Below are 20,141 nucleotides of genomic sequence, written 5' to 3'. Positions count from 1 at the left end.
ATTGTCATCCAAAAAGTTCAGTGTAGCAAATTGATTTGGGTTCAGGCTGTAGCCACAGCAAGGTATAACACAGACACCCCTCTCCTCAGCCATGTCCTGCGGCTCCTCCTGGGGGATCCTGATGAATTGCCAGGTCACATGGGATAGGTAATCCCTTCATTGTGTCTACGTTTGCCTCAGGGTCTCCTCTCAGGTGGATGTACCTGGGAGGAATCCTTTTTGTGCCCGAACCATCTCACCTAGTACCCCTCATTTTGAGGAAGAAACAGTTCTACTCCCAGCACCTTCCAAATGCCTCCTCACCCAGAGCAATCTTATTATTTCAGTCACTATGCAGTGCTTGTGACCACAGGGGCATAAGTTCCTCAGAGTTCTCCCTCCAACACTTGACTACAACTGCATTTATCTACCCCGCGCCCTAACCTATCTGGCAGTTTTCTGAAACCTTTCTGAGGACAATAGAGAGTCCTTCTCCATGGCCTTACCATACTCCTTTGACACCTGAAATTGCCTACCTGAAATGTCGCCCTTTCAGACAAGGCCAGTCAGGGGGTCTTGTCAGGCTCCACTCAACCAAACAACATTGGGTATGGACATACTGCCCCACCACCCACATAGACTGGCCCAAAGGTACAGTGCAATACTACTTAGGCTGGTAGATGCAAGCCCTGACAGCCTGAGCCTTTGGTACATGGACTAGGGCAAATATATATGCAGATATTAAAATCTGGTGTCTGACAGATTTGCTTGAATTTGTCTTTTGTCTCTTTTTCATGGCACCATAGCAACAGTCCTTTTGAGAAGAACAGCTTGACTTTCTCAGCCCATGTCAGTCCTAGATATGAACCTGCTTCATCATGACAGAAAATTAAAATATTTCTCATATGCTCACTTAAAGACAATGGATATCCTGGCACACCAGTGGCAACGGAAGCTGCTTTATCTTTGTCCCTAATCAAGCTGATTCAGCCCACACTTAAGGTTCATGTGGATAAAACTGTCCATGACTGCAAATATTTTGGACTTGCATCTTTAATTAAAATGTCTTACTTTCAAAGTGTGCTTGCTGAACTCTTCACATGCAACAGGAATGAAACTGTTAAGGCCTGGATAAACCAAAGGTCACCTGGAGGGCACTATCCTATGAAACTAAAGGTATCTCCATGCATTTACAGATAATCATTATATTATATATGAAAAGAAATTGTTTCCTGCAGAAGCACGAGTTGATTTTTTTTTTTTTAACATAAAAGGCTTTCCTTGCTTTGGTAACCAAGCTTGAAACAGACATCATAGGCAGCATCTCTCTCTAGGACTGTGAAGACAGTCTGTCAGCTCTATACATGCACAGATCACAGCATCACAGCTATGGCCACTGGGCACTGAAAAAAAGGATATGTGGGAAAAATGTTTGCTCTGTCAGCAACTGTCTGGACTGCATATGTTAGTGGATTTTTAGTATGTGGTTGGAGCAGGTTTCAGTGTGAGATTCATATGTTTATTTTAAATGAAAAAAATGCAACTGAAGAATGAGTTCAAATCCTATTAAAGGTGCAACATGTAAGAAGTGGCCACCTACTGAATTCATACTTCAAACAAATAGGGAAGAGCTATCCGTAGCTGCTGTTAGTAATTAACTCACAGCTTACTCAGACCAGAAGCTTACAGCGCCAGTGGAGTGGTGCTAGTACAGGAGCTGTAGACCAGGGACGTCTTCTGTCCTGGTGTCAGGGGGGACCCAACGAAAAATGTTGTCAGGGAGTGGCACAGGAATGGGTACCAGAAATGGAGGAAGGCAAGTGGGCAACAGACCTGGGATCAGCAGCCGCCCAGTGAACAAGGCCAGACCGGGACCGAAGTTCTACCTGGGTTCTGCCTCGGGTCGACAGAGACACAACAGTTTCAGGAGAGGTATTAAGTGGGAGAGGAGCGAGAGGCAGGTTGGCCATGAATCAGCAGCCGTCTCTGGAGGCCTGAGCAGGGGTTATGGCAGGTCCAGTCCCAGGGTGACAGAAGCCAAAGCCAGCAAGAAAACAACCTCAGTCTTGTTGGACCGGGGGCAGACTGGATGTTTCAGGGGTTCACAATGGCTAGCTGGTTAACATGCTAACTTCAATAGATATCTTTACAACGCAACACATTTGCGTTGTAAATTTGACATATTGTCAAAACTGTCATTTCTTCACATTCTATTGAGAAATTTTGTTAATTTTCTAACCCTAACCCTTCTTACATATTGCTCCTTTAAATAATACTTAAACACATAATAGACTGCAAGCAAACTACAGGAAAAAGCCCAAGAAATAACTGCAACAACAGAATCACTGGAATGATTTCCTGCAGACAAAACGTTTCTTAAAGAGCGAGGCAACTTTCTGCTTCCTGTCCTGGACCAATTTCCTGCCACCTGCTGTCATTTTTGCCTCATAGCAGATCACTGTTGGGCCTGACTGATGCATGGACACATAAAAAACATGCACCCCTGTGTGCTTGTTAAACAAGTGTGGTCCTGATGTTTCAGAGCATCGCAATGCTTTTTTTTTCCCCTTGGGGGACACATTTTGCTTTAGTGATGAGAGAACAGAGGATTGATTAGTAAATTCGTGTAGTTCACACTTCGCTACAAGGAGGTGAGTTGATTAGGATAGAAATTAAAAATATAATACAGTGCCAATCAGAAAGTACATTGGAGGACGGCGTGCAGCTTTTCTGGCGTTTTCTTATCCTACCCCGTTTTGCCATGCTAGTCACAATTTGCTAAAAGGCTTATGCCAATTAAATGTAATGTATTCGAAATGCACATCTTCTCAGCATGCAGGCCCGCACACTTCTTGAATAGCCCCGCTTCTTTATCTGGTCAAAGGTACATATGGGTTTTTGCCCGAGCACAAAGCGGGTGAGTACGTGCGTGCTGTCCGGGGTTAAAGTGGTTACTTAATGGTTTCTAAATTGGGATTTTGTCGGTTGTTGGAGGGTGAATTTAATGCACTGGCGTATCCCGGTGGTTGCCTAGTAACGCGCTGGCAGTGGGCGCCGTACAGAGATCTCTATGGTGGGCGCTCCATTAAAACCGTTGGCGCTCCTGACCTTGGCGTCGTGAATGCGCAAAGCACACAGACTGTGCAAAGCAGGAGATAAGAGTAAAGATCCGTGTGTTTGATACTGAAACCGGGGAAATATTTCACACACAGCCCATTGTCTTACAGCGACACTGGAGGGGCATGGTATGGAGGAAATCTCGACATGGAGCGCGTATCAGCCTCTGTAAAAGCAGGTGAGTTAACCTAATGATTCTGCTTTTTTTTTCTTTTTTCTTTTTTTTTTCGTGGGACCAATCTTTGTTCAGACTGATCACTTACATCTGGGGAAATTGCTTCATTCAATGCGATTGCTCAACGATACACCACGGTGGAGCATTTGTTGTCTTGCTGTATTTTTTTTTCTCCATTTTATTCAATATAACCACCGTCCTAGACCTAGATTAAACAAGCTTCTCAGTCACAACGTGAGGCAGCTCTCACACACTACAGCAGTTTGTCGATGCTATCTGGGCTGTGGCTGTGGTTTTCTCCGTGAGTCTGGATCCGTGCATTAATTTATAAAGCGGCGATCATTATGTGGAGTGCTACCTGCATGTGCTCTATAAGGTAGTCTTCTCTGCATCAATCCCTGTTTGTCTTTATTGCACTGCTAAATTAGGGGATTTGAGGAATCCACTAAAACGGTTTTGATCCACAGCAGTAGAATCACAAGGGCATTGGGAGCCCAGTGTTGTCTGACATACTACAGGCTCCTTCTCAAATGCTTTCATGTCAAGGGCCCCCAGGCTACCAAAACCTAATCAATAAGATGTTGTCCCAGAGATTTTTATTAGTGGTGAATTGGTGTTGAATTGTGTCCCTGTCAGTGATGTAGGTGTAGAGTAACGGTGAGGGAGAAACATGATTATAGCAATCATTCTAAAAGGTCTGTAATTGAGATCAAGTCAGTCAAATGGGAATTAAAGTGTGTGGGTCCCAGGAAACCCAAGCCTTTTGAGCCAAACCACCTCTGTGATGCACAAACATGGAGCTGATGCAAAATAGTCCCTTAGAATAGTATGTAATGGTTGTAAGACATTTTGATTTTTGAACAGAGTTGATTTATTGCAAGCATTTAATTGTCAAGAAATATTTCACCCATGTCTCCCTCCATTCCCGTTACCACTCTGAATTACCCCCAAAAAACTTGCAGTGTATCAAACTTGACTGAGTGATGGCTCACTTTTATTACATGGCCCATTTGGTGTAAGCTATAAAGCTCTTATCCACATCTGTCCCATCGCAGAGCACAAGTTGGAAAAAGAATACTCTGCAGCCCAGTTGAAGGCAGTGTTCAGCTGCTTTGACAACCTGCAGTACAGTCAGTGACACAAAATGAAAGTATAATGTGCATCGCCTTAAAAAAGAACTACCTCAGCTTTGTTCCAGTGATTTGAATTAGAAATTTGATTCAATTTCAAATAGCAAAAATAAAAATGCAAATCTATTGAGACTGATATCATGAACTCATGTGTAATTTAAAAGGAAATGCTGCTCATTTTAAGAATTTATATTATCCCTTTGATCTACAGCAGTCCCAGCGTGTGTCTTATTTTTTTACTGCTTGGTAAGCTTGAGACAACTAACCAAGTCTGATTGGTGATACCCACTATACAGCCCGTAACTGCTAATTTGACAATTGCTACCAATTTCACACCAGCTTTTGTGAGCAGAGAGGATTTCTACCTCCAAATGATTTATTATCAGTGTCAGTTTCAAACAAGAAGATGTGGCCTGATCTACAAAAAAAAATCTGCTTCCCTGTCTTTTCCATTTTTATGTCTTGAGAGCCGTACATCATTGTCGCATAACAGATAGGGGATGGAAGAAGACAGCCTTGTCTTTTTTTGACTGTGGGGAACATTCATAAGTGTTAATTAATAGAGACGAAGCTGGCCTAGGGCAGACATGTGCAATATTTCTCAAATGAACATGTGTGGTGTGACTCTGATTTGCCCCATCCTTTAAAGCTGGCCAAACTAAGATGATGCTCATATCAGGTAATGTGCTCCTGCACACCTGTGAAGGAGAGAACGAGCAGCCTTTATTGGTGTTTATGTTCCTGCTAGTGTAAACAAAATGCTGCAGGGAAAGAGAAAAGGCAATGCACCACATCTATGGTTAATTAGTTTCCTATATTAGGAGAAAGAAATTGTCCTCTGTCTTAATAGACAGGTTCATCAGATTGAAAGAAAGCTGTTTAGCTGCAGTCCATTGCAATGCTTGAGGCAGTGCTCGTCAATAAATTTGATTAGGTTAACAAGCTGTTTTTGCTTTGTTCATTGAAGAGCCAGTGAGAACCTGATGTCGAGCATATTATGCTAACTGCTATCCTAGACGGGATGCATTTTGGATGACAAAGTCGTTAATTGGAAGAAGCACAACACAGTTTAGAGTGTGTAGTTCTCCTGGGGTGAGCTTACATTCATACCTTGTTTGACATACAGTATGCACTTTGTGTGTGTGAATGTGTATTCCCCTGTTTACTGAAGCGTGCACGCTGGTGAACCAATAACTAGTTGTCACTTGTCATCACACACACACACACACACACACACACACACACACACACACACACACACACACACACACACACACACACACATACATACAAGTTTTCATCACTTATGGGGACATTACATAGTTGTACATTCATTTCTCGCAGATTTACGTTAACCATGACCATAACCACTACTTTGCTAACCCTAACCCTTACCCTAACCTTAACCTAAACCTAACCTTAACCCCAGTCTTCACCCTAAAATTTAATAATTTACACAATGGGGACTTGCGTTTTGTACTCACAAGGTGAGTCCCCACAATGTGACGGTGTAAACAGATTTATGTCCCCACAGTGTGAGTAATACATGGGCATACACACACACAGTTGTATTTGCATCATTTTTGAGGACATTACATAGACTTACATTTGTTTCCTGGAGACTTACTTCAACCATAACCACTGCTTGACTAATCCTAGCCCTAACCTTAACTCAAGTTGTCACCCTAAAATCTAATGATTCCCATTATGGGTTCTTGTGTTTTGTCCCCATAAGGAAGGCAAGTCCCCACAATGTGACTGTGTTAACAGATTTATATCCCCACAATATGAGCAATACACACACACACACACACACACACACACACACACACACACACACACACACACACACACACACACTGGTAACTGCAGTTGGGTTAGAAAACAGATCATGTGTATACAAACTGAAAGTTTGCATCATATATTTATTATATTTACATCAAGCAATCAAGTAGTTCATATTATATTATACTGTATATTTCCAATATTATATCAGATCCAAGATCAATTTTCCACATAGCAATAAGAAAAATCAAATTAAATCAAGTTTATTGTCAAATACACATCATACAAAGTACAATATATAGTGAAATAGATAAATGAAGTAAAATGAATCTAACAAATAGATCAAATGAAAATAGATCAAATCTAATAAAAATGAAACCAGTACATGATAATATATATATGCAATATAAGGGCTGATGGTGACATTGACAATGATTTCATTTGCGGTTTCCATGACATCTGTTTTGTCAATAAGCAGTTATGAGTATTTCTTGGAAAATGGATGTAGTGCTTGAATGCACTTATGATCACGCAAACAGTCTTAAAAACCCTCATCCTTTTCACAGACTAACCATTAGTATTTGAAAGCAGGGGAAAGTTGAAAAAAAAAACACTGGCCAACAGTCTAGTCTAGACTAGACAAATGAAATTCTCTAAAAGAAGTGTCAAAGGATCCTTTTCCTCTGATATTGAACTCAAATGGTCTTTCGCTGCCTAGAAGCCTTCCTCAAGCCTTTCAATTAACCTGCAATTTCTCTGCTTTATGAGGACGGGGGGTGCTAGTGTGGTCCCATCAGACATGTTTGTTCAGAGACGCTTCCATTATGTGGCAGACAGTGTTGCTTAGATGTAAGACACAAAAAGATACAAAACAGTCTCTATTCATGATGTGAGATGTTTGTTGTTTTTGAAATATATTAAAGACAGAAACATCACAATCAAGTCAGATATTCCTTCCTCAGTGTGCTCCTTTTTAATCTCTCTTCAGTGCATATTAAAGATGTGCCTTTTCTTTGCTGTTCACTGTGTTGCTTTTAAGAGAAGGGGTGCTTAACACCTTTTATCTGGAGATACTTTCGCAGCATCACTCCAACATCACAGCAGATGGATTTTTCAGATTCCTCCCATCTCCTCCTCCACTGATACACAGAGATCAGTATTCAGTGATTTGTTCATGTCAAAACATAAATTTGCTCTTTAAATCGGCAGTTCATCCCAAAAGGTTATTAGCATCGAAGTGTTAGAGTGGATGTGGCTGATATTAAGCTTATATAAAAGTGTGTATTTAGAGCCCCAGGGTAGAGGGAGAATCAATCAATCAATCAAACTTTATTTATGTAGCACAGCGCAAACAAATCAAATGTTATTCAAAGTGCTTTGCATGCGACTGACAAAATGTAGGATGTTGAAAAATGCATTTAGAGCCTAATGCACACCAAAACAACCAAAAAGAAAAAAAAGCTCATTTAATAAGAGTTTAAGATGGGTAGTTAAGATAATAAAAGCAAAGATAATAAGAAAATAAAAAGGTGATACTTCACAGTCAGTCAGTTACACAGAGGGGTAGGATTATTTCACATGGTTCTGATGTTTTCCCGTCTCATCTCTCTGATCGTCTTGTTTTCAGATTTGTGTGCACTGCGATGAAAAGCGGAAGTGGGGGCGGTCTATACGTGGCTGAGCTCTATTTGGATTTGCTAACCGTCGGAGCCAAAGGCGCAGTGAGTGATGTCTGTTTGACAGGGTCAGTGCAGAGGGACTGAGCGGACACTACAGTGTGCATTTGTGCTGTACAAGGGCACTGTCTCGCCCAGACCATGTGGCTGGCTACATTTAGAGACCATCTGTTGCCTGCACACCTGCTACACCAGCAAGGGACTGTAACCATCACCCACTGTGCTCTTCTCTGGTGGATACTATGTTCCTGCTGGTCCTTCACAAAGGCAACAAGCCAGAAATTCTACCCGACAGTGACCACCCAGTTCGGGAAACTGCGAGGCCTCAGGGTTCCAGTGCCAAGCGAGGTGCTCAGGCCCGTCGATCAGTATCTGGGGGTCCCCTATGCTGCTCCACCTGTGGGCGAGAAACGTTTCATGCCCCCCGAGCAGCCCTCCTCTTGGTCAGGTATCAAGAATGCTACCCACTTCATGCCTGTGTGCCCCCAGAACATCCACAACACCGTGCCAGAGATCATGATGCCCATATGGTTCACCTATAACCTGGACACAGTAGCCACATACATTCAGGATCAGAGCGAGGACTGTTTATACCTAAACATCTACGCTCCAACAGAGGATGGTGAGTTGGTGTGGTAAAATGGACAGCAATGACTTTCCATGTTCATTCATCATTTGTTATGGTGGCCCCGATGTCCTCCTGTCAGTCAGAAAGCATGTGCACTGCTCATGTCATTGCTGCCGCCAAGGGCTGATTTACCATCCAAGGCACCGTCATCATTGTTTCACCTGTTGCAATCATATTCACTTTGAACTAACAATCATATTCTCATTGTTGAGCAGGAACTTATTGATTTTTTTTTTTTTTTTTGGTTATCGTGGCTACTGAAGGTGTTGCCCTGATGCCTCTGAATGTGTATAGATACACATGGAGAAGCATAAAGAAACATAACTGCACCATGGTATGTGCTTGTTGTCCCACTAATACACATTTATTGCTGAGGTAAGGTGTTGTTCAAGTAATGCTGCACCTAAACTAAGCAATCATTTTCAGCTTTTAAAATGATGAGCCTAGCATATTTGGCTGTCACTTAGGAGATGTTGTCAAGCTACAGTTTATATTTAACTGAATCTCTGCTTTATTCAGTGTGTCTGGTGGGGGGCAATCAGCGAGGTACAGGAGTGTACTCCTGTCTGTCGCTCGCTGAATCCTTCCCATCTTTGCAACTGATAGTATCTGAGCGGTCCCTCCTCTCTAAGTGTTGACAAGCACACTTCTCTAATTCAGGTTCCATCAATGCAGTGATTAAACATGGTTTTTGAGAATATATTTCCTCCCTCACAAGCATTCAGCGTGATACAAAACATTCAGCATTCGAAGTTGAACCCTGTTCAGCTTTTGTATGTAACACAGCACTCTTTGACTGACTTTTCCACGGTAGCGTAGCAACAACAGATAAACAGCCTGCTGGAGAGGTGGCGTTCCAAAATGGTGCAGCCCACGTTCTTCAGAGCTCCTGGTCTGAATGCCGCCTAAAGGCCTCCTCACCCAGTAAACAATCATGTTAATTAAATTTCAAATCTGCATTCACATTTCAAGGGAAGCAACATAATCCTTCACTTCTATCCATTTTTATTTCTGCAGACTTGATCAGTGTCTGTTTGAAATGCACTGCAGGCATTCTGACTTTATTATTTGTTTCACTGATATGAAACCTTTGCTGTTTTTATTTTTGCTCATCTCCAGTAGCCTTTTTGTCACACTGAAGAGTGTGTTTCTGAAATTCCCACTGTTTGATATTATTTTTGTCACCTGATGTCTTACTCATGTCAGAGTTTATTAATTATTCATCAACAAACCATATACCTCTTATCTTCAGTAACTATCCTGCAGTAGTTTACCTGAAGAATCGACACATCCGTTTTGTACAGAGATAAAAGGAACCAAGAAAGATGTATTACTCCAGTCAAAGCCTTGGCAGCTGGGTCAATATAACAATACAGATAACAAACCATTGAAAGGTAACAGCGCAGTGTGTGTATGTGCATGTGTGCGCGCGCATATACACGCCGTGCTTTGTTTACTTGGCAAAACTCACTGCATTCCAAACACTTATTAATATGTAACTACTCTAACTCGTAATGTAATCATATCATACATCTCTAGAGATTTTCATCTTGTCCGAAAGCAATTATTGGGAAAACATAGTGGATGGAAATGGGCTAATCTTCTTTTTTCTTGTTATTCATGGATCTTTTTTCTCCTGATTCTGTCAGTTTGATTGGACCGTGTATCAAATAAGAGGCACAGTCAACCATGCCATTTTGAATTTTGTACCTCTTTTTTTCCTCATGTGAATCCCAGGGAGCCAACACAAGAAAAAGGGGGCGGCTTTCTCACATGCTGAGACTCATATATCTGAAGGTATTTTTAAGAGCTCAAAGTCTTGATGCATGGATTCTTTTAGCTTGGAGTTTGTTGGATGAAGATCTTATCTTTTTACTTTCTTGAGGAACTGTGGGCGTTCTTTTATTTTGAGTGGAATAAGAAAAATGTTGTTGCCTGATTTATGATGACATACGTTTGCTGCTCCTGCACCTCATGTCGTGAATTGAGCGCTGTTGCAATCCTTTCAGCAAGTGCTACATCTCTGCTGCCGTGCACATTGATCCAGAGATTGCATTATCTACTTATCTGTCTTATAGTCCCTTTTAAAGAGAGCTGTTAGTTAATATAACAAATTGGTGTCCAAACATGAAATATAGATTTTCTATTTCCATTGAATTTTCTATTTTAGCTCCCACAAGATAGCCAGAGCTCAGTGTAGCGTGGTGCTTCTCAGTCGAAGTCTGCACACTTGACACATGTTTTTTTTATGCTTGTGCATGTATATTATATGTTGAACCGTCAGATTTTTCTCTTCCCACCTCAAATATAGAGAATTCCAGATATGGTACAGAGCACAAGTACGCTTGGTTGAGCTCATACATTCAACTGTCGTTAATTATATTTGACCTTTTTGCTCCTACACCCCTTGTCAGAGTGTATTTACCATGCATTTTCTGAATGTCATTACAGCTTCCAAACCACAGGCCTACCACTGCTTCTAAGCACCTTCTCTAAGCAGTCTTTACCCATACCTCATACTGAACTCACACTGACTCATACTGTTGATATAAAGTCTTAGTAACAGTGCTCCATTAATTCTCCGTTTCATTACTGTCGCCTCTATTTGCTCAGCATATGTGTGTGTGTTGATGTTGCAGATATAAGGGACTCTGAAGCTCGACCTGTGATGGTCTACATCCACGGAGGCTCCTATATGGAGGGCACTGGGAACATGATGGACGGCAGCGTGCTGGCCAGTTATGGGAACGTTGTCGTCGTCACGCTCAACTACAGAATTGGAATATTAGGTGATGACAGCGTCTCCGTGTGGTAACTTTTAATGGGGTTTCAAATGGGGTGTTTAGCCCCTGTTTAATCCAAGACAATAAACTGTGACAGTGGCCATTGCTTTCCACTTGTGTTGCTGTTATGAACCCATAAAAAGTGGCAGAGACATGAGAGGGAAATGTAAAACAGTATGCGAAAATATTGCCGACTGAGATTTTGGTATGGCATGATTTGCATGCAAATGTTGTCTTCAGAGGAAAGGCGATGCAAATACGCATCATGTCCTGTCCTTGTTGCACATGAGCTGTTTAAGACTGATTCTGATAACGCAATTTATCATCCTGTGGATTGATTTATCTAATCTGTACAAGATTATCAGCCTTTGACATTCTTGAAAGAAAAAAAATATTTAAATGGAGTATGGAGGGACGCAGCATTCACAAGGTCAAGAGATTTCCGTTTCCCTGTGTTTACTGTTTAACATTCAAAACATTACGTTGTTTAGATGAGACTAGACAAGGGAATAAGTAATAGGTTCAATTGTAAGAGCAACAGTGACCTCTGTGTGGTTTTATGAAATTCCTGTAAAGAAGCGCAAGTAAAAGATGTATTTATTCATGCACTTTGAATTTTATGAAGTCACTTTCGAGGAGAGTTTTCAGATTTGATGAGCAGAGCCCTGATCACTTCCTGAGCCGTGCCACTGTGTGGAGACTATTACCAGGAGCTGACTAAAGTAGTCAAGACATTGTGGGAGAGAGCAAAGGCATGTGTGCACCTGAGGGGAAACAGTGTCAGTTCATTCAGATGCCCTGCTGGGCTACAGCTTTAGATCAAAGCTGGGAGATATGTATATACTGTAGATCTCTGCTTCAGCACTGCCTGTCTGTGTACTTCAGGCTTCCTCAGTACTGGTGACCAGGCAGCAAAAGGAAACTATGGGCTCCTGGATCAGATTCAAGCTCTCCGTTGGATCAGTAAGAACATCGGTTACTTCGGAGGAGACCCGGGTCGCATCACAGTTTTCGGATCTGGAATTGGCGCTTCTTGTGTCAGTCTGCTCACTCTGTCCCACCACTCAGAGGGTAAGAATCAGCGTTTCACCATCTCAGTTGTCACTGACTTTGATTGACACAGATTTCTCAGTTGTAAGCCAAAGTTGTGAAAGTAATTAACGCCATAATTTAAAAGCAGTGTCAAAATCCATGAACTTGAGATGTAAGATTCCATTGTTTCTCAATCATGTTCATTTCTTATCTCAAAGATGTCACTCTTACTTTTGAACAATAGGTTTTTGTCATTTTGGACTTTTGTTCTTTGTTTCAAGTGCAGCTGTAAATGGTCTGTCAGGGAGATGAAGTGTTATGATATGGGAGCAGGGTAAAGGGGGTATTCGTTAAGTAAGTGATTGCTTTTGTTCCCCTCTACTCAGTCTAATCAGCCTAAAAGCTTTGCCTCTTAAAATGTGAAGCTCTTAAAGAAGCCCACTGGCATTAGAAAGTTTTCACCATCTCATCACGTTCCCCTGTGTCCCTCAGTTTTCACCATTCAAACAGACCAATGTTTCAGTCTTCCAGCTTCACATTTGTTTGTCCGCTTTTACGCACCTGTACTGTGTGGAGTGCAGGTGGGTAAAAGTGGGTAAAACCGTTTGTTGAGAAAATACAGAATTGCAGTCTTGAGTGAAGACACCGTTTACCAAAAACAAGGTTCATGTGAGGATGAAGCAGAACCAGGAAAGCAGACCAAATTCTTCAAACATTTTCTGTAAAAATTGATATATTCTTTTTTTCCCCACAGATGTATTGGCAGTGCTTTAGTTGACAATGGCACATTCTAGTCCAGCTTCCACAACAAATTGATGCTACCAACAGTTGTAATATTATTAAAATCAATAGGAATTAAATTAGCTGTACACAGTGTATACATCTCTCACAGGAACCTGAAAAGAAAAACGTACAACGTTACCTACTTGTCTTTTCAGTGGATATTGTGCTATTTGGTAAACACTTATCCAAAGCTCATTGCAAGTCAAAGATGCGTATTTCAATATGGGTGGCCCAAAAGGAACCTCTTATCTTCCCCTGGCCCTCCCATTGATGCTGGACAGAATCACAAGAAGGGAAGAAATTGTGCATTTTCATCAATGCCAGGGAGGCTGCGGCAACTGTCCTTTGTGAGGTTTGTATTTGATGCCCTCGCTTGGCTGCAGCGAATGCACAAAGACCTCCGGCTGTCTTTGAAGTAGACTAGCTAGCTGCTGCCCTAAAAAAATCTTAAATAAATGACAGCAAAGGAGGGAGAAAGTGACACTGTCCCCGCACTCTTTTTCCAGAGACTGCGATGCCTTAACCTCAGCAGAGTATTTTTTTGAGTTGATACATATCACTTGTCATTTTTAGGTGGTAGATACAAAATCCCTAGAGACAGAGGTGACGCACTGCATATAAACAATTCAACAGAGCAGCGTGTTTACTGTATCAACACTGAAGGATCAGGGTTACTGCATATTCAGCTCCCTGCAAAGACCCTCCACCGCACAGTTTGTATCAGCACTCTGTAATGTATGTAAGCTATGCTGCTTGTTAGACACACAGTATTAACAATTGTACAAATACAGTACATCTGTGAAGTACACCTCCTCTGAAACAATGCTGCAAATTGATCATTAATTTGACTTGTATTCACTGCTATCTGCATATGGTAATGACTCCACATGAAACAAATAAGGGGATCAACAGAGAATAGCAAGTATTTTTGCCCTTTTTTAGCATTATAATAACAACAGAATCGGCCAACATCCTATTACCAGTTCATTTCTTCCACCAGCTGCTTTACTTCGCAGCATCTCATCAGCAAGGCTCGATTCAACTATCTTTGCACTCCCAGTAATGCTTTATCTCTCTGGCTAGTATTCAAAATGCATCACATGTAGACTTGTTTGCTTTTGTCTACCGAAATTTTATGTGGAAACAAAGCACTGATTTAATTGTGAATAGCAATTGGTGTAGAGTGAATCATGTATTTGCTTGGGGCAGTTCACAATACTCTTCAGTTTTGTGCTGGAAAGTAGGAGTAATGAAAAGATTTGGTGGGAATAAGCACTGAACACTGCTCTCTTGGCTTCTGTTGTCCTCTGTGTCTTTTTGTCCTGAATTTTGTGTCCCAAGGTTTGTTCCACAGAGCCATCATCCAAAGTGGTTCAGCACTATCCAGCTGGGCTGTTAACTACCAACCGGTCAAGTACACTCGCATGCTGGCCGAGAGAGTTGGCTGCAACGTGCTGGACACCGTGGACATGGTCTCCTGCCTGCAGAAGAAGAGTGCAAAAGAGCTGGTGGAACAAGACATCCAGCCTGCCCGATACCGCGTGGCTTTCGGTCCTGTCATAGATGGAGACGTCATCCCGGATGATCCAGAGATCCTGATGGAGCAGGGCGAGTTCCTTAATTATGATATAATGCTGGGTGTCAATCAGGGAGAGGGACTGCGCTTCGTGGAGAACGTGATGGACCTGGAGGACGGCGTGTCTGGCAGTGACTTTGATTTTGCTGTGTCAGACTTTGTGGACAGTTTGTATGGCTACCCAGAAGGGAAGGACACACTGAGGGAGACAATTAAATTCATGTACACAGACTGGGCTGACAAGGACAACCCAGAGACCAGGAGGAAGACCCTGGTGGCTCTCTTCACTGACCACCAATGGGTGGAGCCCTCAGTGGTGACCGCTGACCTACATGCCCGCTACGGCTCGCCTACATACTTCTACGCCTTCTACCACCACTGCCAGAGCCTCATGAAGCCGGTGTGGTCAGACTCAGCACATGGAGATGAGGTGCCTTACGTGTTTGGCATCCCCATGGTGGGCCCAACTGACCTGTTCCCCTGCAACTTCTCCAGGAATGACATCATGCTCAGCGCTGTGGTTATGACTTATTGGACCAACTTCGCCAAGAGCGGGTGAGTAACAGCAAACAATCCAAAGTACAGGCTAACATGAATGTGGCTTATGTACATGTATGTAGCTGCATTAGACTCTCATCCAATATCCCATTTTACAGTATTTTCTTGTCCTGTGGTACAACATAGCTGATCTCACTTGTGCAGAACTTTACTTGTGTTGAGATGTTCAACCTCTAACTTGTGCCATATTTAACCTTCCTTTATCACCCGGATTAAAGGACTGCAGGATCCAGCCTTAAGTTACCTTATCTGCTTCGTTAGTTCCCTCGCACTTCAAAAGTGGTGCTTCAGTTTTTATCAAATAATATGAATTCCTTAACATCAAAAGTCTATAAATTAGCTTTATCATTAATGCACAGAAACTTCTTACTGTAAGTTAGGTCTGCCTCCCCTTTATTTGAATAGATGTGACCTCTCCATTCATGTAAAGAACAGTTTAATTTTGCACATTCATAAAAGGGATGCTTGACTATATGGTGACATTAAATGATGAAACTGTAGAATATATACCTCACATGCCACCTAATGAAAGCTGCGTCTTTTTAGAGCTAGTTTAGGCGTCTGAATAACCTCTCTTCAAGCACATAGCAAAGTTTCATCACTTTGGGCAGACTTCCTAAAGGTTTAATTCACATAAATGTTTATAGCACAGTTTAACAAAAAGGTTGTATTGAGGAGAAGATTTGAAGCAGCAGTTAAGATGTACTCCATAAACCTCTGCTAACTTAACTGCGAGGGGTGGCACAAATAACCAGTACCGAAAATTTAATTCTTTATTTAAATCTCGAGGAATCACTGAGGACATGCCCTCATTTTCAATGGTATCAAGAGTGCAATTACAACAGAATAAATAAACAGTCAGATAATTAACAAGAAACCAGACAACAACAGAACACAGTTAAAAACAGTTAGATTAAAGAGCAGAGTCATTTGTACTAATGGTTTTAAATTGACCTTTAGGTACAACTGTGCGAAGCTTTAATGTGTGCTGTAAAATGTTCCAAGTGTGTGCAGCACGAAAAGCAAGTAATGACTAGTGGACTAGTGTAATAAGGAAGTGATATATGATGGCAAGTTGCCATTAAGGGCTTTATAAATTAATAGAAACCAATGCCTGTCACATCATACTGTTAGAGATGCCCACCCAGCCTTTTCATACCAGATGCAATGATGAAATGTATATTCTGTAAATCCATGATTGCTTCTAATGTACAGTATTGATACACTGGTACCAGCTATCAGTGTCTTTATAGAAGGTACTGGATAGATCTGACTATTAAGCCTTCAGGTTGCTGTTAGACATTTGAACTGTGAAGCTCTCTTTCCTTCTGGCAGTTTAGCATTTACATAATTTCTACAGAGAGACAGAAAACATATTTATCCATGCATCTCTCTGTAGGTTTCCTTTAGGTAACTGTGATAGATGTGTTTTAGATTATCATTAGAAGCTGTGACAGTTGGATTCTGAATGCACAGCTGCATTGAGTCTCTGTGGACGATGACCCCAGCAGTAGGAGGAAGCACAGCACAGGTCACTGTAGGCTGCTCATTAAGTGTGTAGGAATGAGGGAATGCTGAGCCCTTGAGGAGAGATGGTGATATTGCATTGTGTTGACCTACTGTTGATGAAGTTGTTGCATTGCATTGGAAATGGAAACATTGCATTGACACTACCGGGCTGAGCAAAGTAGCTGAAATCATTATTAGGCTGCAATATGAATAAGGGTATTTTATCAATAACTGTGTGCATCGTCATTTGGCACAATGTAAGCAGCTGCAAATGGGCAACAGTGATATCGAATTTAGCTTTCATCCATCACATTTATTTCTGATGACTCGTGTTTTCTGTCTATGATGTGTCTGTAGGGATCCTAACAAGCCCGTGCCACAGGACACCAAGTTCATCCACACCAAGGCTAACCGCTTTGAGGAGGTGGCCTGGTCCAAGTACGACCCCTATGACCAGCTCTACCTGCACATTGGCCTGAAGCCTCGTATCCGCGATCACTACCGCGCCACCAAGGTGGCCTTCTGGAAACACCTGGTGCCCCATCTCTACAACCTCCATGATATGTTCCATTACTCCTCCACCACCACCAAGGTCACCCCGTTGGATCCCACCCAATCCAACGGTAAGAGATCCGGCAGCACCGGCCGGCCTCCTCTATCCACTGCCCACAATGATGGCGATGGGGGGAGGGAGATGGGTCCTCTGATCATGCCGAACCCGAGAGATTACTCCACAGAGCTCAGCGTCACCATTGCTGTAGGAGCGTCACTGCTGTTCCTCAACGTCCTGGCCTTCGCTGCTCTGTACTACCGCAAGGACAAGCGCAGTCGGCAGGACACGTCCCAGCAGCCCAGTCCCCAGTGTGACAGCAAGGGCAACAACGTGAGCCACACCACCACTGTCGACGAGACCCTGTCATCCCAGCAGAGGAACCAGTGCGAGGCCCTTCACAATCCTCTCCACGTCTCGCCCAGCTTGGACTACTCGCTCAGCCAGCGACGCTCCCCTGACGACATCCCTCTGATGACGCCCAACAACATCACCATGATCCCCAACTCCCTGATGGGCCTCTCCAACATGAGTCCATACAGCACCTTCCCTGCTGGTTACAGCTCCGCAGGCCTGCCCAGCACCCACTCCACCACACGGGTATAGCCTGGGAGGAGGCGAGAGGAGATGAGGGACCGTGACGTACGTAAAACATGGAAATGTAAAGCTGTATTTAGGGTGTGTAGGTAAAATAGGATTGAATATGTTCGTTCTGTCTTTTCCAAAGGTGTACAACCACCAACATCCTGCCTTTGCTCTCATGATAGGAAGTCTAACTGCAGAGTCATTTTATAATAATCATTTTCAAAGGCAGTCAAAAAGATAAAAGTGCATTTCATTTTCCACTTTGGCTTTTTTGGAACTTTACCTAGAAAGAACTTAGTATAATGTTTATACAGTTGGATTTGTATGGGAAGCTTTTTCTTACTATGTGATATCTATTTTGATCTCGTGGAACAAAGTGACATTCAACTCGTGGTGGACAGAGATGAGATCTGGGAAAAGCTGAAAAGCAGTATTATTGCTATTATTATTATTATTATGATTATAATTATCAAGCTATTTTATACATATTTCTCATGGTACATTGCTTATTATGAAAATGTATTTTTACTGTAATTACTTTAAAATGCCTTCTAACTCGCTCACATAAGAAGTTACTGTGGAATCATAACAGCAATGGATTGAAATCTTACTTGTCACACATGTGGTAAAAATTTATCCAAAATATTTCTATCTGGTAGTGCAAAATATAGCACCCGCATGTGTGTGTGGGTGTGCGTGTGTGGGTCTGATCGGCTGTGAGTGCGTGGGTGTGTGTACTGAGAAGTGCTCTACAAAACTGTAAATTAGCCATTGTTTGAAATTAACCATTCAGTTCTTCATATGTAGTATTGTGTAATCTATTGTAGTCTATTTGAGTATCCTTGCTATTTTTTGATTTCACGTGTCTATAATTTTGCTTAAAACATTGTAGGAATATAACTTCTGCTTCACTATAAAAATAGAATTGCTTAAAATGTGTTTTCCTACTCAAACCAACTCATGGTTCTTTTGGCTTGGCTTCTTTGTACAGAATAAACTTAGACCTGCATTATTATTTGTCGTTTGTTTATGAATACTGTAAGGTCTTCAGAAAGATAACTGTAATTACATTGTAATTGTATGTATACCAACTCAATTATTCACATCTTAAAAGGAGTTTCATGAAACTTACAGATTATTGCTCCTTCTCCATGTGGTTTGGACCCCATGCATACCAAGATATATCCAGGGGTCGCTCTTTGCTGAATGGACACGATGGACATCAAGCTTTGAGATTTGATTTCTTTGAACCTATCATAATGTTGTTTAATCTAAATGAGATGACTATTAAAAGACTTTTGGAACTAAAGATGAGTCTTGTCAAAAGTTGGGATTGATCGTACTTTGTATGGATAATGCAAACCTAAACCTTAACCTAGTTTTGGGGTTAAATTAGGCCCATTGTGTACCTCTCATGTGCGCTAATACATGAGAATTACACATCCCTTTGCAGTTCTGAAGCAGTACTACAGCATATGTGAAAAAAGCTGTGTCAAGCATTTTATGGCTCCTAAGGGAGCGGATGAAAAAAAATCTGGTAAATCAGCTTGATCTGAAGAATACAAGTCCTAAAATGAAGAAAATCTGGGGTTGTGGAGTTAGAAAGAGGTGAGCTTACCGGAGCTCTGTAGCCCTCCTCTGTTCTCCACTTGAGGCCAGAGGCTCGAGGCAACATTGTCCGCTACAGCACACCCAGATTTGTGACTGGACTGTAGCTGGTGAAGCGGCCTTGTGGCTTATTAAGACACTGGGTTTTGAGAAGGAAGAAGAATGCATGGAATAAAAAAAAGATGTCTGTGGCTCTGCTGTACTGATTTTGATATTTAACTGTCCATCATGAGTCAGACAATGTTATAGGAGTGCAATAATGAAGCAGTGGAGTACTCTTGTAGATGGAATGGGGTTTTGGGGGGAAGAAAGTGCAGTTTGGTCAGGTTTAGGTAAGGGTAAGGGTTAAAGATTATGTGACTTTTGAAAAAACTCTTTCTGCCATTGCTAAGCAGTAAAAAGAACCGTAGTTCGTGGTGTATTGAGAATGACTTGACCATGTAAACCTCTTTGAGTGTCTCTGCCGTACTTGCTCATCACACATAATTTTACGTTTAACTACATCCAGCAGCACCACAATCTTCTTTGTCCACCGCTCCATAATGTTCTTCTTGCACCTCTAACTCATGCAGCTTCACGGTTAATCTTTAAAAATGTTGGAACAGGGTGTCTGCTGGCAGTTTCCCTGGGCTTCAAACATGAACCCAGCAGAGGCTGAGATTATCAT

General features: G+C 42.0%; 1 protein-coding gene across 2 annotated transcripts; it reads left to right on the top strand.

Annotated features, from left to right (window-relative positions):
* Positions 1-2,865: 2,865 nt before the first annotated feature.
* On the top strand, positions 2,866-19,188 carry LOC139344509 (neuroligin-3-like). Of its 2 annotated transcripts, XM_070982757.1 has the most exons (7): positions 3,012-3,274; positions 7,814-8,484; positions 10,228-10,287; positions 11,130-11,279; positions 12,159-12,344; positions 14,430-15,219; positions 17,089-19,188. In XM_070982757.1, exons 2-7 carry the CDS (start codon positions 8,004-8,006, stop codon positions 17,885-17,887), a joined length of 2,466 nt encoding a protein of 821 aa, XP_070838858.1. In that variant the 5' UTR covers positions 3,012-3,274; positions 7,814-8,003; the 3' UTR covers positions 17,888-19,188. The 2 variants fall into 2 exon arrangements, with proteins under 2 accessions (XP_070838859.1, XP_070838858.1); XM_070982758.1 differs by lacking the exon at positions 10,228-10,287 and having other exon boundaries at positions 2,866-3,274.
* The last annotated feature ends 953 nt before the right edge of the window (positions 19,189-20,141 follow it).

Source organism: Chaetodon trifascialis, chromosome 16, assembly GCF_039877785.1.
Source record: "Chaetodon trifascialis isolate fChaTrf1 chromosome 16, fChaTrf1.hap1, whole genome shotgun sequence".
In the NCBI taxonomy this organism is placed as follows: Eukaryota; Metazoa; Chordata; class Actinopteri; order Chaetodontiformes; family Chaetodontidae; genus Chaetodon; species Chaetodon trifascialis.
The sequence above is the reverse complement of the archived record's forward strand: the minus strand, read 5'-3'. Positions and strand labels throughout refer to the sequence as shown.

What these genes read in the sequence shown, in the direction of transcription:
- LOC139344509 (XM_070982757.1), top strand. Translation starts at nt 8,004, where the DNA reads ATGTGGCTGGCTACATTTAGAGACCATCTGTTGCCTGCACACCTGCTA. An exon ending in TGAGACTCATATATCTGAAG is followed by an intron (nt 10,288 to 11,129) that starts GTATTTTTAAGA and finishes TTGATGTTGCAG; the next exon opens with ATATAAGGGACTCTGAAGCT. An exon ending in CTACAGAATTGGAATATTAG is followed by an intron (nt 11,280 to 12,158) that starts GTGATGACAGCG and finishes TGTGTACTTCAG; the next exon opens with GCTTCCTCAGTACTGGTGAC.